This window comes from Thamnophis elegans, chromosome 1, assembly GCF_009769535.1.
Source record: "Thamnophis elegans isolate rThaEle1 chromosome 1, rThaEle1.pri, whole genome shotgun sequence".
NCBI lineage: Eukaryota > Metazoa > Chordata > Lepidosauria > Squamata > Colubridae > Thamnophis > Thamnophis elegans.
Window position 1 is genome coordinate 171,108,387 of NC_045541.1, and position 18,154 is coordinate 171,126,540.

At 39.8% G+C, this 18,154-nt stretch overlaps 2 protein-coding genes across 2 annotated transcripts in view; one reads left to right on the top strand and one right to left on the bottom strand.

Moving 5' to 3' along the window:
• The first annotated feature begins 4,772 nt into the window (after window positions 1-4,772).
• On the top strand, window positions 4,773-14,207 carry OAZ1 (ornithine decarboxylase antizyme 1). Its single transcript, XM_032211750.1, is given in 6 exon segments — window positions 4,773-5,040; window positions 11,805-11,862; window positions 11,864-11,950; window positions 12,223-12,395; window positions 13,585-13,670; window positions 13,820-14,207. Coding segments are annotated over 6 exon segments (657 nt in total). The 5' UTR covers window positions 4,773-4,918; the 3' UTR covers window positions 13,951-14,207.
• Window positions 14,208-16,544: 2,337 nt separating this feature from the next.
• The window catches only part of MYO1F (myosin IF), a 76,593-nt gene continuing 74,983 nt past the window's right edge, over window positions 16,545-18,154 (bottom strand). The window contains exon 28 of the mRNA XM_032212078.1: window positions 16,545-17,435. Coding sequence (XP_032067969.1) covers window positions 17,359-17,435 — 77 coding nt within the window. The 3' untranslated portion in view covers window positions 16,545-17,358. The remainder of the gene's footprint in view (window positions 17,436-18,154) is intronic.

Here is an 18,154-nt window from a genome sequence, read left to right on the forward strand (position 1 = left end):
TTACAGTTTATGAGAAGTTGGAAAACCATGCATTACAACACACTTTGGAATGCTGAGAGAGGCACAGTGGTGTTGGTAGCCGAGATAGTGCTTCACATATTTACTGTTTCACATTCTTGGTTCTTCGTTTAGTGAAATGTCACAGAGATTTGTTCCTCAAATCAGTAAAGTAAAACCAGCCTTCACTTTCTCATGGCTTCATGAGAAAACTCAGTGCTTAAACCATACAATACATCAAACTAATCAGACTGACTGGGTTCTCACAGCACATTGGACACAAACTAATCTTTTTAAATCAGCAAGTCCTGCCAATCCAGAGGCCATGATTTGATCTGTAAACTTGTTTGGCTTCTAAACAACGAGGCAAGAATCTCACAGCAATACTTAGAGATGTAAATCTTCAAATAAACAAAGCAAGTAAATTGTAGTTTGGATATTTGCCCCATGTCCTTTTTTTTTTTTTAAAGAAGCAGGTAAAAACCTGTTTGATGCCATACAGAACAGCACAAAATAGGAACGGCTACTATAGAGGGAAAATGCAAGGATAAAAACTGAGCTGGCCAAACTGCCCATCTAGATTGTATTATATAACGTAAGTCAAATGATTTAATACGCTCCAGGAATCCGTGGACATCAGTGCAAGCACAGCAGGGCGTAGCAGAGTTAATTTGCAGCCAAAGCAATTTATTTTTAACAAGGCAAGATAGGAACTAGAGGAAAAATAAAGTGACTGATAACTGAAACCAGTGTAGCAGCAATCATCTGCAGGAGTCATAGATTTTTCTCTCCTGATCCAACAATTGCAATTCAAAGTGCTAGCTCTTTTATAATCCGATGCCCCAAATGTTTAGTTTGAAGCAACAAAAATATATCGCAAACATGTTTGGATTTAGCTAAATAGATCCTCCTGCAATGTTCCCCCACTCAACGATGCACACTTTAATACAAAAAAAGAGCTTTTACAAAGATACTGAGAAGCTAGCACAGATATCGGTTGGACTGCACATCAAACTACCGATATGTCATAATGTTTAATTTTACCTTAGTATATTATATTTATTTATATTAGCTTTAATGTGTGAACCTGCCCACCAGGGTTTGTAAACTTTGCTTTTTGTCATAAACCATAGGCCACAGGTTTTGCACAAGCAATTTATGGTTTGTCATATGTGATCCCAGCCAACTGTAGTTTATTTTTAAAAACCATGGTTAAACCAAAAATGGGTTAGCATAATACATGAATCCAATCGAAAAATGACTTGATGGCATATAAGATTATGTTTTCAAACCTTGAGAAGGAACTTAACATTATATTACATAACATACATACTTGATTGCTTATCCAGCAATCAAGGTTTTTATATATTCCTTTGCATATGATGGTAAATATTCCATTCAGTCAAGCTCAACAACTGTATGTCAATCTAATTGTGTTAACACAAGTATAGGAAGTCCCTGACTTACAACCGTTTGTTTGGTCATCATTCAAACTTACAATGACACTGGAAAAAGAGTAGATTGGTTTTGTATTTGCAACAATCTTAGCATCCCAAGAGGTCAACATTTGGGTGCTTGGCAACTGGCATGTATTTGTTATGATTGCGGGACCCAGGGTCATGAGATTGCCTTTTGCAATTTCCCTAGCTAGCTTCCAACAAGCAAAGTCAATGGGGGAAGCTGGAATTAGTTAATGATGTGATTCACGTAACAAGGATGGCAAAAAGGTCATAAAAATAAGCATGACTTCTTAACACTCAACTTTTTTAGCAATGGAAATTGTGGCTCCAATTGTGGTCATAAGTCGAAGAGTACATGTATGGAAGTGGTTTTCCATTGCCTTGTTCCAATCCACCACCACCACCGCCAATTTTCACTCTGGTGATCTTTTATCTTTACTAATATTTTGTTTGACTATTTGTATTGGTGTTTAATACTTCTCGCCTTGGCTGTAATAAGATATGATTAAGATTATGAATATATCATTTTGAGATAGAAACACTAAACAATCCATTGCTTGGATAAGTAATGAGGAAATAATTTGCCTTAGTAAATTTAACAATTAATGATATTGTGTAGGTATTCCCTCAATGTTTGCTGTTCTTTAAGAAGATAGAACTGAGTTTAAAGTAACTCAGATATAAATACTTAACACCGTTGGGATTTGTTTGTTTTGACAGCCTTTCCTGTTGAAACTGAAATTGCAATAATAGACTTGTATGATGCAATTCTTTGTCCCTAATGTAGATTAATACAACAAAGCTGAAATTATATGAGAGTATTATATTATGTTGTTAATATAACAAAAACAGAAATGAAATGAGCTTAATATTTATTTTTCTAGGCAAAAGGAATGCTTATCTTAATCTTCACCCATTGCAACCATTTCTATAGAGTGAGAACAACTAAGCTTTAGGCACATCAGAGCTGGTGAATGATTGGATGAATAAAAGAGATCAATATGGTGGAAGCATCCAGAAAAGAAACAAGTACATTACACAAAATGTCCTTGTGAGAGCATTATTCTATATTAAGTGAACATAATATATAAACTGAGACTTCAGCAGCTGACTTTATTAGACTACGGTACAAAAAAAGGAAAATGTTTTGATCCACAATGAAACATGGAGAAAAAAATCCAACTATTTACTTTTCATCCCAAGGATGCTTCTTTTCAAGGTAAAATGGGATCAGAAGTTCTGTGGATCCACATTTTGTGTAAACTGAACCTAAATAAGCATTACTGTATCACCTATACAAAAAGGACTACGGTAAATAAGAGTATATTTTTTAATTATATACATTCTTACTTATAGGCCTACCGAATTCCTAAGGACTTTTGACAATGTACATATAGGATAGGATACATACAATACAATATACAATCAATAAAATGTAAATTGTAAGCCTTATTGAAAAGTGGGAAATGTATAAAACTTGAAAAAAGCTTTCTGACACTATGGTGTCCCTGTGGACTAGGAACAGAGAATGTCTTTAGCATCTCAGAAATATCCCCCCCACCCCCTTTATTGTGCTCTCTGAAACAAGTTTTACTAGGGGGAATCAATGACTTGTAAGATGTTTTCTGCCACCGGGTCCATTTTCCTTTTAGAGAATAAAGAATAAAACAATTACCAAATTGCCTGAGGCTGTTTCATAGTAGGGTTCTTTATATTTCATAAATTCATTTTGAATGGTTTAGGCACTCTATTTCTGCTGATGATTGCATTTGCGCTTTTCATAGTTGCATCACATTGTCTGTTCACATTCAGCTTGTTATTGACCAAGACTTCTAGATGTTTTTCATATATATTAATAATGAGTATGGTTTACTCTCCGCCCCATACTGATGCATTTGATATTTCTTATTCAGATAAAACCATTGGATTTTATCTTTTGGAAATTCATTTTGTTTGACAAAACATCTCTACGGGTATGGGAGCTTTGCAACAATTTCATTTATTAAGAATATAGTCTTTCCCTCTTTCTAAATTATTCATTGATATGAATACTGAATGGAACAGGAAGAAACTTGAAATGGGTGGCTTTTTTCTGATGCCGTTTATTTTCACATTATAATTATGAATTAAAGGAGAATCTGCTTCATGAGGATTTTCAAAGAAAAACTAATTCTTTAAAAAATAACAAGATAATTTAAATATCATTATGATTATCAGTTTAGGCTACCGTATAAGGGCTTAGAGGGAGAACTGTGTCCTGGGGCCACTAAAGATTGGAGGAAGGTTAGGGAATTTATACCTAAATTATTCCTTCAGGAACTCAAGGCAGTATACGTAGCAGACAATTGAATGGGTCGGAGGGGGCAAAGTTGAAAAAAGGGTTTTTTATTGTATTCTGGACTGCAAATATTTTTTCCCCCTGCCTTTTCTGCCGTGGCGTCTGTCTCCCCTCCCAAAAGTAAGGTCAGCTCTCTTATTTTCCAGAAGTCCCACAAGATCTGGCCTTGTCGTCAGGTTTGGGGGTCTCGGGGACCGGTGAGATGTTGAGGGGGGGTGTTCATCGTTTCTCGTACGTGCTCTTTAAAAAAATAATTTTAATATAATTGTGTAAGACATGTTTATTACTTTATACTTTTTTTTGGAAGGGTCACTTTTTGTGAGGTGGAAGACCATATAGATTTGATATTTTTTGATACTTTGGGGGGAAGGTGTTGAAACAGCCGAATGGGGTTGCCCTCTTTCCACCCTTCCGCCATTAAAGCCTTGACCGTGCGCAGGTTCCTCACTATCTTCTGTCCCCGCTTGTCGTCGTCACCTTCCAGAAAGACAACTTTCACAACCAATGGAGTGCCGAACTATACGTTCCTTAAGCCAATGAAACTTTCCACTTGGATCTGCCTACTATGCCCCTAACGAATAATGTACTAGGGTGTGCGCACGCGGCATCTTAACCAATGCTCCCCCACCATTTTCTTCGTCTCGGCCCATCGGCCAATCACAAACGCTTTCTTCCCCATTGGCACCGCCTCAAAGGCGAGGAGGTCGGAAGAGAAAATACTGTTTACCTCAGAGAAGAGACCCGCACGACCGAACGGTGGAGAAGAAGAAAAGGGAGGGAAAGGGGAGGGGGCGTGGCCTTATTTTTCACGAAAGCATTGGCGAGGCAGCAGACTCGAAGTGGGAGGGGTGCCGCTCTAAGCAACCGGAAGTAGGCCGGGCTTTCGTTAAATGCAAGTGGGCGCCGCTTACGCAATCCTACGCCACGGATGGGCGGGGCTATCTCCGCCCACTGCCATATAAAGGCAGTTGGCCGTCCTCCGCCGCCCGCCATTTTGTGTTGTCGAAGAGAGGAGAACGAAGGAAATCCTTGCCAAGAGGTAGCCGAGAAGGAGGGGGCTGGAAGGAGAAGGAGAAAAGGGCAAAGACCCGACCGGGGGTTCGGCGACCAGGGGGCGGCCCGGATGGTGAAATCCTCCCTGCAGCGGATCCTCAACAGTCATTGCTTTGCCCGCGAGAAGGAAGGAAATAAAAAGACCAGTATCGTCACCATGCCCACCCTGCCCACCAACGCCGCTTTGAGGAGGTGAGAGGAGAGGAGAAAGAAAAAAGCAAAAACAAACGGCCAAAATAACGCCTCACGCTCCGCGGCCTAGTTCCGCGGCCTCGCCCTGCTAGCCCCGCCCAGGCACGAGGGGAGGGGGCGGAGCCGGCGGGACCACGCCCCCTTTTCTCCTAGCAACGCGTGGGGTGAGGGGGAAGAGCGAGCCTTCGGAAACCGAGGTCGCCGCGTTGTCCCCGCTTCACCCCCAGGACTCGGTTCTCCCAAAAAGCCTTGCCTCGTGTGGAGGAGAGATGCGCGTCTCCTGCGATCCTCCTCCATCTGCTTTCCCTTAGCCTTACAAGGGGAGGCTAGTGGGATTGGCGTCCAGTTGCCTGTGTTCCTTAAACCTTGCTGCCCTAGCCCTCGTTTTGAAGAGCTTCCAGAAACGGCTCGTGGGAACAGGACGAGTCCGAAAGCTCCTTTCCTTCTTTGCAGCCGAAACTGGCATAAAAAAGGGAAGAAAAAAAGAGAACCGAGAGTTGCGCTTTCTTAAAGGTTTTCTATATAGGAACTCCATACTTCCTGCTAGCTGTGCGCTTTTATTAGCTACTTTCCGACCAGAACAGAAGAGTAGTAAAAAAGGGAATCGATTAAATAGAGATTGGATAGATAGGTAGGTAGGTAGGTAGGTAGATAGAATAGAGATAGCTAAATAGCTAGATATTAGATGATAGAGAGATAGATAGACTAGAGATTGATTGATTGATTGATTAGAGATAGCTAGAGAGAGAGTATAGATATCAACGGATGGTGTTTCACTTTCCCTCTTCTCCCCTAAATAGGGCCTAGGCTGGTGGAGGCCTTATTACTGGATGTGCCCGCCTTCCAGTCTAGTCCACTGCTGGTAACTTGACTGTTTCCTTGGCAAGGTTTTTTTTCTCAGAAGTGGTTTGCTTATTGCTTCTTCCTTCCTAAGTCTGTGAGAGATCTGGCCCAAGATTTTTATTTTCATTTCATTTCATTTCATTTATTGGAAATTTATATGCCGCCCTTTTCCCTGAGGGGACTCAGGGCGGCTTACAACAGTAAAGGGAAGGGAGTGCAAGACAAGACTTAAAAAGAAAAGAATCGTGATTAAAAAAAAAAAAAAAAAAAATTGATCATAAAAGCACAACATTCAGTCAACATTCGGGCAGGGTGAGAGTAATCCTATCCCCAGGCCTGACGGGATAGCCAGTTCTTAAGGGCTGTGCGGAAGGCCTGGACTGTGGTGAGGGTACGGATCTCCACGGGGAGGTTGTTCCATAATGTCGGAGCAGCAACTGAGAAGGCTCTCCTCCGCGTAGTCGCCAGTCGGCACTGACTGGTGGATGGAATTCGGAGGAGGCCTACTCTGTGCGATCTGATGGGACGCAGGGAGGTGATTGGCAGGAGGCGGTCTCTCAAATAGATCATCATCTGGTCTTGAACTTAAGGTGGGACTAAAACTCAAGTCTCTATTTCGAGCCTGGTTGCTACAGTATAGAACTGGCTCTCTGCCTAATTATTATTTGGGTTTTAAGGAGAAAAGAAAATGAAAAAATCCTGATTAGTCCCTCATTGAAGAGAAAGAATGACTCATTTTACCTAATTAAAAAGTATGTGCAGTCCATCAATAAAGCAATTGAAGCCATAAAGCTTTTGGGGGGGGAGGGGGTGGCTTCCTTTTCTTCCAGTTGCATAAAGTAGAGAAAATTTAGGTATATTTCAGGAGTGAGAATTGGAAAATAGCAAGCCTTTATTGATAAAATTAGTTGCTGTCTGTCTACTCTTTTAATAGTAAAAAAGCTTGTTCCTTATTTCATAGTTCCTGGGAAAGATCCTCTGTAACCTAATCATATAATATCCATTGGTTAGAGAAAAAAAGGTCCTATTTGAGGTGATGTCTGTTATGTGAAAGTCAGTGTATTATAAACGAATTATTACAGTTTTCTCAGTTCCACAGTCTGTTGGGTGTTGAGCATTAACATATATGAAAAGGTCCAACAATCAAGTAGTAGGAAATGTGTATCTTTTCAAGCCTGAATAGATGTCCCCCCTCAAAAAAAAGAGTGTTCACCTTCCCTGTTATACATAAAATAAGTCCTATCTTCATAGAGGGGAAAAATCTTTCCTTTCTCCCAGCTAGTATGCAGCAATAAGATGACACACATATAGACATGCAGATCATTTTCATGTGGGTGTTTCCTGCTTCAGATCTTGCCTTTCAAAAAATAAAGGTTTTATTAGAAAGGGAGTTATCTTGTTTTATTTCTAGATGAAAAATTGTACCTTTCCCTCCCCAAATGTCCTATGCATCCATCCAATCTGCTCCCCTTTAGGTGAATTGTGGGCACTGTAATAGAACTGAGAAGTAACAGCAGGATACAGTTGATCCATTGTAAGATAGAAAACACTTGATTGCAGGCTTTTCTTACATTCAGATTTTCACATAGCAGACTTACGCTGTTCAATAGAATAAGGGTGGGAGAAGTGTATGTTTTATTGTATACTTTCCAAATCTGACAGTGCTTCCTTGGCAATATGAATTGTACATAAACTTGCTTAGAGAGTATCTGCGTAAGAAAAAAGCTGTTTGAATTTATAGCTAGAAGTATCCTGAAATGTTATAGGCAAGCAGTTTGTTTAAATTTGAATTTATCTTTAGCAGATGTGCCTTTGCTTGAAAAATGGGTGACATTAGGGCGATCAGCTTTGCAGTTAGAAACAGAAACTAACACTGGCCCCTGAGAGTCATAATAATGGTTACAGGGAAAATGTTTTGGTTCCCCACAGTTTTGAAGAAGGAAACCACAAAACTTTGCTGTACTCTCCAGAAAGAGTCAAATAAAGTAATTTCCAGCCATCCCTGTATATACAACATGGCTTCACTTACTTTACATCATTCCCCTATTTTAAAAAAAAACATTTGTGAATGGCTGTATGGCACAGAATTTTCTTCAGTAATTGATCTGCCTATTAATAATTCTTCCAGCTGTAATTGATATTTTTTAATGTTTTCTGAATTTGGATTCATATATGCTAAGCAAATTTTTAGCCACAACTAGAGGGCTTCATTCAGTACACTACTGTGTCAAACCAAACTGCATATTATGGCTTGGTACGAACAGTGAAATCAAGATCACAGTATTTCATTAGTGCTATGCTGTCAGGAAAAAAGCTGCTTCAGGAAAAATCCAGTGATTTGGAAATGGGGATCACCTAACCAAGACAAAGGTCACATGCAGTGTTTCCTCAGCTGAACCAGACCAGCTGAGACTGTAATTGTTGGTTGAGATAAGGTTAGTTTTTTTGCTTTGCACATACTTTCTTTTCCTGATAGGAGAAGATATTCATTGTAATAAGGAAATTCCTTTGATGAGCCAAGCAAGTTTTTCATAAGGTATAAAAAGAGGCTGGCCTCTTGATACCATTCATAGAATTCCCTATCTTGTATAATCCTCAGCCATCATGATCAATAATTGTGAATAATGGGATATATATAGGCCAACATCCAGAGCTTCCTGTGGTTGGGAAATTGTTGCATTAAAATATAGCCTGTTTCAACTTTATGCACTTCATCTAAAAATTCCCTTTTTCTGTTCTACCTTTATCATTGTATATGATGGAATAAGGGAAATATTGTGAATGAAAGTTGTTTTTTCCCTTTGTGATTCTATGTAAGATATGTCTTCTTGAGACAACTCTAATGTGAATTGTCTTTAGCAGATAGTTGAATTATGTACTGTGATAAAAGTAAATAATTGAATCAGCATCCCCACTAGCCAGGTCTGAATTGCCTTTTTAAATCGGATCAAATGCCATTTAGTGTAGTTTCTGCTGTTGGATTTGCAGTAAACGAATGATGCTGAGATTTCTCCCAAGAACTAGCTGGGCCTTATTCTCTAGACCTGGCATTGGCAGTGTTGATTAATGCTACAGCACCTAAAATAATGGTGCCAACATAACCTTAGACAGGCAGCCTGAAATGAATGGCCACTATCTTTTGAGATTCCAATGTATGAGATCTTAAGGATATGTTTAGCAAGGTTTAAAAAAAAATACATGGCTTAAGTGCTTCAGCAAGAACTACCTGCCGTTTCTCTACATACACTCTTTATTTTAAACAAAGCTTTAAACAAAGCAAGAAAGAATCATTCTTCAAAGTATGCAAAATAGGCTGTTTTATCCATAAACATTTCCCACATAATGGAGAATGGGGCTGGTATACTTAATTGAATGGTGTTTATGAGCTCTCCATTTGGCTTAGTTTTTGTGGAGCATAGATATCAGAAGAAATACCCAGTGAACGCATAATGTATCCCATGAAAAACTTTGATTCCGAGCTATTGAAATGGCCTCAGACACAATACAGCTTTTGAGTATGGAAGATAATGATTAGAAAGTAGGCTTGGGCTGAATCTATCTTGCATAAGACAGTTCCCTTACCATACTTTTTTGGTTCACCCATGTAGGTTAGCATTTTGGAAACAAAAGAATGAATTCAGGATTTTTGAGAAATTAAGCTCTAATTTAGAGCAAGGTCCAGCTAGTTCAGCATTTTGTTTAGGATTCCATTAGCCAGCACAAACTACCCATATGAAGGAGTAAAATGCTGTTTCATATTGCAAGAGTAGTAGTGTTAAGCTTAATACCTAATTTTTCTGAAGCTATTCTTTTGGGATTCATTGATTATTTAATTGCTAAAGTATGTGCACTACCCTTCAAAATAAAATCACAATTTAAAATTTAAAAGCAGCCCTCAAATACATACAAAGCAGGAAACCTTAAATTATTGGGAGTGCACCCTAAAACCGTGTTTTAACATTTACTCAACCAGTGCAGGGTGAAATTTGCTTTGCCATGGCACACTGCACATTAATAAAAAAGATCTAGCACATAGCAAAAACCTCAGTTGTGTGCAAGGTGCAAGAAAGGGGTTCTTGATTGGAAGGTGAACCAACATATCATTTGTTTTGCATTTTCTTTTTTTTTTCTTTTTTGGACCCCCCTCCCCCCGCCATATATGGCTGAAAAACCAGTCTGTAAAAGCGTTTATTTTAGGAATGCTAATTTGATGCCTGGCGCTAAAAAATTTCAGGATTTTTAAAGGGTGTTCAAAATGGTGGATTTTTCCCCCTTCTGTTTTGCAAATGGCTGCTGGGTTATGAGAATTTCCCCGAGGGGGACCTTGATCTGCTGCATCTGCTGTGGTGACGCAACCCCAGTGAGCTTGCAGAATGAAGGATGGTGCAGAGGGAGGGGCTAGCAGGAACAGCAGTTTCTGTGGTTGGTGTTAAAGGCAAAATAATTGCTTTCAGTTAAGTTGGGTGCTGTGACACAAAATCACCTCTGCAAACAAAACGCTGTACTGTACCAGATTCTTTCAAGCTGACAAACTGTTTAAGTTGCATAATTGAACTACCGTACAGAATTCTTACAGAATATAATTGGAGCAGACCCACACATTTTTAAAAATACCTTTATTTATCCATTTAAATGAAAATTATGGAGCATCTAATAGGTTGCCAACCTACCTAAGAAAGAATGGAAGTTTTGTGTACTATGATAGCAATTAGGGTCCTAAAGGAAGCATCTGATTTTTCTAACATAGAAGCTATAAATTCTATAAATTCCTAAGAATGTTTTACTTCCAAGTGGCAGCGCTTAACCTACAGCCTAAGAACAGCAGGCAAAGACTACTAGACTGAAGCAACTGGAAGGGCTGTTAACATGTAGTTGAACTATTCGGATGGGACTGTTAAGTCTGGAATTATATGTTTGCAGGAAATTGTTCTTTTTCTTAGTTATCTGATTTTGATGTAAAATGTATTTACTAACAACTTATATATTGCCCAGCTCAGATCATTTCTGGTTATTTAAAATAATAAAATAGAACACCAATCCAAAACTACATAACAAAAACCAAAAAACCCTCACCTGGTCACTGAGAAATCAGGACACCACCAACCATTTTCCAAAAAGCTTTCTTAAATAATACTGTCTTTTCCCCTTCTGGCACTGATACATTCCATAATGGGGCAGCTATAATAGGAGCTATATTTGGGTTCACGCCCACTTGTTGCAAAATGGAACCCTACTAAACTCCTCCCTCTAAATGTGCACTTAGGTTAGATAGATTCCACTTACATTAACTGGTCTCTGAAGCCATGGAGCTTTACAGCTCAAACCCAGCACTTTGAATTGGATTCAGACTTGTCAGCAATCAATTGGAGGATAAATGTTGCATTGCAATAATATTCCTTCTTGCTAGCGTCCCGATTGCTACATTTCTACCAGTTGTAGTTTTCTACATCATTTTCAAAGGCTATTAGAATGTGTTACTGTAATCTAAATGTAGATTTGCAGTTCTTTTTTTTAACCACAGTCTCTGAATATAACGATTATTTAATGTAAAGGTTGCATTGCAACACATAAAGGTTCTGTGCTTATCAGATCTACCAAAACTAAGAAGAGACTTTGCACTGAAGTCTGCCCCACTTGATATATATCTAGGTGTGATTCTGGGGGCAGCTGTGCAATTCCTGGAAGTTAGATGTTCCATGTTAACTACTAGAAACAGAGAGGAGGAATGATAGTGAGAGAATTTCATCTCTGTTTGCTGATGGGATTATCTAGACATCTCCAACTTTAGGCTTTCTAAGTGCTGGTTTATAACGTCTTGCTGGCTGGGTGTAATGGGCTATTTTTCACCATATTTGATTATTTTAAAATTTTTAGTCTGCCCTTGAATATTGACCTCAATAATGTTTCTTTCTTCCTCTCAGTTCCAGGGTGTCTTTCAGTTGCTGTAGTAACCTGGGTCCAGGGCCTCGGTGGTGCTCCTGATGTCCCTCACCCACCCCTGAAGATCCCAGGTGGGCGAGGGAATAGTCGGAGGGATCACAATCTTTCAGCTAACTTATTTTATTCTGTAAGTACACCACCTCTTTATAAATGGAGATTTATACAGTTTGAATTGTGGAGGGCTTGAGAAGTGTAAAAGAATTGGAAGGGGGTGGTTTCTGGATTAGCTGTTAAGAGCAATTACGCAGATTTGTACCTATCTGAATTTTGGGCCTGGCAAGTAAGCCAGCATAGGAACAAATCTTGTCCTGTTGAAAAATTTGGAGTGCATTGTTTGATCAATATGCTTAGGGTTCAGGAGCTCTACAAATAAATCTAAATTCTGCCTTGCTTTCTTAGGATAATCGGCTGAATGTAACAGAGGAAATAACATCAAGTAACAGGACAAAAATCCTGAACATCCAATCCAGGCTGACGGATGCCAAACACATCAGTTGGAGAACTGTGCTGAATAACAGCAATTTGTATATCGAACTTCCCAATGGTTCTTTGCCGGAGGGGAGCAAAGACAGGTAGAGCAAAATAGCTGATTTTGAAATATTCAACATTATGAAATAGAGCTGTTGCTGTTAGGTCAACAGCACATTTCATAATCTCAAGTAATATAGTTGTTGATCCACAGCTGCAAAATGCTATGTTCTTGGTATTATGCTTGCAGCTATGTTCGTGCCTATGTCAAATGCTTCCTGTTTTCTGGTATTCAGTTCATACTTTTCCACGATCATATTTCATGACTAGAAGCTATTTGTGAAGGAGGTCAAACTTTAGATCTCGATAGATTTGAAAATTAATTAGTGAAACTCGCTGTTGGGTGATACTATTTGTCCTATTTAACTGAAACAGTATTGAATAAATGATCAGTGCCCTCTGGTGTTCAGGAGCATGAGAGAATGATGCTTTTTAATTCTCAAAACTATTTTTCACCAACTACATTGAAAGTGTATTTTGCTGTTGGTGTTTGAGCAAGTGCTTTTTGCTTTGTAATCATGTGTAAAAGTAAAAGCATGAAACTTAAAATGGCCCCAAGATTATGGAGCAAAAATCACATAAACTTACACAGCAGCCAGTGGTGGGTTTCACATTTTGTTACCACCGGTTTGCTGTATGCGCCCGCTCCCACTCCTTGCACACGTGCACCCTTTCCACGTATGTGTCTGGCCTGTGCATGCATTTTGCTCACACATGTCCCTTCCGCACAGGCACCTGGCCTCAAAAATGTGCCTAAATAGGACAGCATACAGCTGGGGTGGGTTCACCTGCGATTTTCACTACTGGTTTGGGCGAACCGGTCCAAACCGGCTGAATACCACCTCTGGCAATAGCACATAACACAGCCCTCAAAAATTTGAGCAAAATACAATGAAAGATGCATCACCACACACACAAGCTTACCTTCACATTGTAACTACTCTTAAAACTATAGCTAATAACATCATTTATACAATGAGCCAATATTAAGGCCATGATCTGAGCTCTGGTTCACAAATGAGCCAGTTTTTTCCGGCTGCATTTGGGAGCTTGAAATTCTTGGCTTATCTGTGAGTATATATGGTAGGTGGTAGTAGATTTCCTAATACAAAATGTTATTTTTTTATCTTTCAACCTTTCTCCTATCACGGATCTTCCGCTAGATAAAAAATATAGTTTTGAAATACCTCTGAGGGGGGGTGGGAAAGTGCCTCACTCTCTTCCTGTCTTTAGTTTTGCAGTTCTTCTTGAGTTTGCGGAAGAGCAGCTTCAAGTAGAGCATGTGTTCATTTGTTTCCACAAGAACAGAGATGACCGAGGTAAGGAAGACTGGGATGGTGCCAGGGTGAGCAGAGGCTGCATGCCTAGGGGGGTGGTGGTGGAATGGGGGGGTGAGTTTGCTCGCGTGTTAGCCTTGTGTCCTCTATCTCAAGGAATTTGTACTAAACCTCTTTGTTTTCCCGGGTAGCTTCGCTGCTCCGTACCTTCAGCTTCTTGGGCTTTGAGATTGTGAGACCAGGTCATCCCCTTGTCCCCAAGAGACCTGACGCTTGCTTTATGGTGTACACCTTTGAAAGAGATTCTTCTGAAGAAGACTAGATTGCAGTGTTTGCCTTTTAGAGCTTGTTCCTTGTCAAAGATGAATCTGTAGGAATTTTGTCAACATCTTATGCATCAGCATACATGCACACACATAAAATGACTTGCTCTTTGTACGAATTATTGTGACAGCTGCTCTGGTGGTGGGAAAGATGTTGAAAATTTCCAACTGTTGTCATCTTTTCTCTTTTTTTCCCCTGGACTTGTCCGCATGTTGTAATTGTGCAAAAATAAATGCTCACTCCAAATTAGCAGTATATTTCTTGGAAGTTTAATATTGTGTGTTTGTGATACTGAAGTATTCGCTTTAATTCTAAATAAAAGTTTATATTTTACTTTACTGCTGGTTTTACTGTTTCAAAACCTTTTCATTTTAGAAAGGAATTGGCACAAATTGCTATGTAATCCTTGGATTGTTATCTTTCATTTGTACTAAAATCTAGTTACTCCTAACTAGCCTGGTCCATAGCTGTGGTTAAAATATACCGATTTTGAAGAATTTTTTAAAAAAAGTTTTTGGACTCTGCAAACTTCCCAAACGCTCTGCACACCTCATTTTTTGTGAAAAATGTGGCATGCAGAGCGTTTGAGAGGCCTGCAAAGTGTCCCCCCCCTCAAAAAACGAGCAAAAATCTGTCCCTTTTTTTGCAAAAAGAACGGCATGCATAATGCTTTGGGAGGCTTGTAGAGTGCTCCTGGGGACTGGGGGGCAAAAACGAGCAAGAAATGGCCCGTTTCTTGCTCGTTTTTGCCCTCCCCAGCCCACAGGAACACTTTGCAGGCTTCCCAAAGCCTATGCACATCCATTTTTATGAAGGGGGCGGGGTTTGGGAGGCCAAAACTACTGTATTCAGTGTATAAGATGCACCCACTCTCGGGGTGAAAAATATGGTATCTGGCAGGCTTGAGGCCCTATCCCATTGGTGGGGATAGGGCCTCAAGCCTGCCAATATCAGGAATATGCATGCCAGCTCGGAGGATGATGCTATAGAGACAGGAAAGTTAGATGCACAATTTGGGATCCAACAATTCTCCCCCAGTGGTTGAATTCCTCATCTGCACTGACTAGTTATTAATTGCATTAATATTTTTAAATATATTAAAACATGTATTAATCTACCCTCTAAAGACTTGCGGAAATGAAAAGCGTATATAATTGTCTTTGAGTTCTGATCATAAGAACTTCCTCCACCTGGAAGAATCAGGCAATGAGAAAATAATTTTGTAATGAGGTTATGATGGGTTCAGAGCCCCTCATCTCCATGCCTTTTTGCTGTCAAGATCTATCGCCCCTTCCCTTCCCACATGAAAATACAATTGGGGCAATTTCAAATTTTGTCAGTAAATTTGTCACCCCTTCTGCCTTGATAAATTATCCCGAAACAATGGACAACTTAATAAATCCCATAGCTACTTTTCTGAATTGCCTCTGCCGCATTGCAGGAATAATTGAAGACTGGCTCTTGCCAAGCCTTGAATGAATGAGCCTATGAAAGTAACTCCAGATCTCCACTCATAGTATTTCAAGCTGGGGTGCACAAATAATCCTGTCTCCTTAAACTGGGTCTGGTGTTTGGGAAGAAACAAATGAATTACTTCATCTATCTCATTGTCTTATCTGAACCACGGCTCCTAATGCCTTGTCTCTTCTCTGCTTACTGATTTCTTCATTTTCCAATATGAAGGAGTGGTGTTATTTGCCTAGAACAGGGCTGTCAAATTCACATTGTCACAGAGGTGTCACATGATGTATCGTGGCTCCTCCCCCCCCTTTCGCTAAACCGGGCGTGATTTGACAGCCCTGGAATGTTAGCAGTCATGTTCTAACAGGATAAATGTAACCAAAGGCACATACTAAATTTCCAGTGCTTTTCATGAATTTCTCAGACTGTTCTTGACTTCTTAATACAACCATCTATTTTCATAATTAGTCCATCCTTTCAAGACAACCATAGGTTCCGTCTGTGGCATAAATTGCCAATATTACTCTTGTTTAGGGATGGGATTATCGTGGCTCTTGTAGTTCAGGATTATGTTCCTGAGCTACAGTTCAATGCAGCTGACAACCAACATGGCCCATGGCGAGGTATGCTGGGATCTGCAATTTAACAGCTGAAGGGTGGTAGGACTTCTGCCTTTACTTTGAGGTAAACAAGATATGACAACCTACAAATCTCTACGAGTCCACATCTCTCATGTTTTGCTGGTCCCTCCTGGGTTTCCCTACAAATGTGATGGTTCAGTATTGGAGTAAGAAGATTAAAGCTCTTCAGATCAAAGTTGTTAATCTATAGAAGTTCACAAGATGATTAGTACCAGGCTAGTCAGTATCTCAACCCAAATTACTATACAGGATTAGGGAAAATGTACATAGTTTTCCATTTCTGAAGGAAAAGAAGGGTATACATCAGTATTTCTCAACCTTGGTGACTTTTAAGTCCTGTGGACTTCAACTCCCAGAATTCCACAGCCAGCTGTACTGGCTGGGGGATTCTGGGAGTTGAATTCCACAGAACTTAAAAGTCGCCAAGGTTGAGAAACACTGGCATACATCTAACCGTAACTAATTAGAAATTTTTGATGCATCTCTTGAAGTAGAATGAGGTATGACCGCCATTCATAGGGCTTTTTTGTATTTCCTTCAAGTTACTGATTTCATTAAGGGTTTTTAGTTTTTTGTTTGCAAACAGGTTTCTTTCCTGAGTTAGGTATTAAAATGGGGTGGACAGTGTGTGTGTGTGTGTGTGTGTGTGTGTGTGTGTGTGTGACACTTTTTACTTGGGCTTGAATTTATTCACCCAGGAGGCAACTTTTTTTTTTTTTTAAAGGACATTGAACTTATGGGATGAAATAATGGAAACGAAGAAAGGCATTTAATAGAATTGCTTCAGTTTAATACCTTTCCTACCAATGACAGTATGCCAAATGATTCAATTCATCTGGATGCCCCTTCATGAAGCTGACTTTATCAGCCATCGTAATAAACAAAAGCTGTAACATTTAGTGAAGTGCCATATTGAGAAACCAAAGGAGACAAGTGGAATCCTTGTGTTTTAAAATTTGGCATTTTAATGATCTGTAATGCCCCCAACAAGATTGCATCAGCTGTCCAGACCCAGCAAGCAGTACCTCCCACCTGCGTTCAGTTCTCGGCTAATTATTTAAAATATTTCTACATCCTCAACGCTTTTCTTAAATAGCATCTGAGCACCTTATAAAGATCATACAAGCAAGGTCTACTCTCTTCAATGAGGTTCTTTAACAACAAGGTTGCTGTTTTGAAAAAAGCCATTTAGAAACACCCAGGTAAGAGTTTCTTGGTGCTTATCCCGACTTGCTTCCATGAAATGGCTCATTTACTCGTTCCTATCTTGCCTCTTACTTCCTGTTTCAGATTGCTATTTCTGTTCAGATCTTCGCTACGTAATTCCCAGGAAAAAGTCCTTCTCGGCCATGGAGACGACCCTTCCACCATCCAGAACTATCTATAAAACCGAAAACAAAAAGCTACATTTAGAGTAGAAGAGCCACAGTGGTGCAGTGTGGTTAGAGTGCAGTATTGCAGGCTACTTCTGCTGACTGCTGGCTGGCTGCCATTTGGCAGTTCGAATCCCACCGGGCTCAAGATTGACTCAGCCTTCCATCCTTCCGAAGTGGGTGAAATGAGGACCCAGATTGTTTCTAGGAAATATATTTTATTCAATTTTCACGAGGACCCAGATTGTTGGGGCCAATAGGCTGACTCTGTAAACCGCTTAGAGAGGGCTTTAAAAGCGCTGAGGCGGTATATAAGCCTAATTGCTTTTGCCATTTCTTGAAGTTGAACACCTGTGGAAGACTTGAGTTCTTGAAAAGAAATGTCGGGTTCTTTAAAAGCATCTGGTGCTATGAATTTCAGCGTTTGGGAGGAAACTTTTATACAGGTTATAATATTATAATGGAACTGAGAAAAGTGACTTATAACATCCTCACACTCACAGCTGATGTAGCATCCCCAGGGTCACATACTCAAACTTTGGTGGCTTGGCAACCAGCATGTATAGCAGTCCTCGACCTATGACCACAATTGAGCCCAAAATTTATATTGCCAAGTAAGAAATTTGTTGTTTGTTTTGGCCCATTTTACAAATTATCTTGCCATATTTGTTAAGTGGAGCACTACAGTTGTTAACAGTTATTAAGTGAATCTGGCTTCCCCATTGAC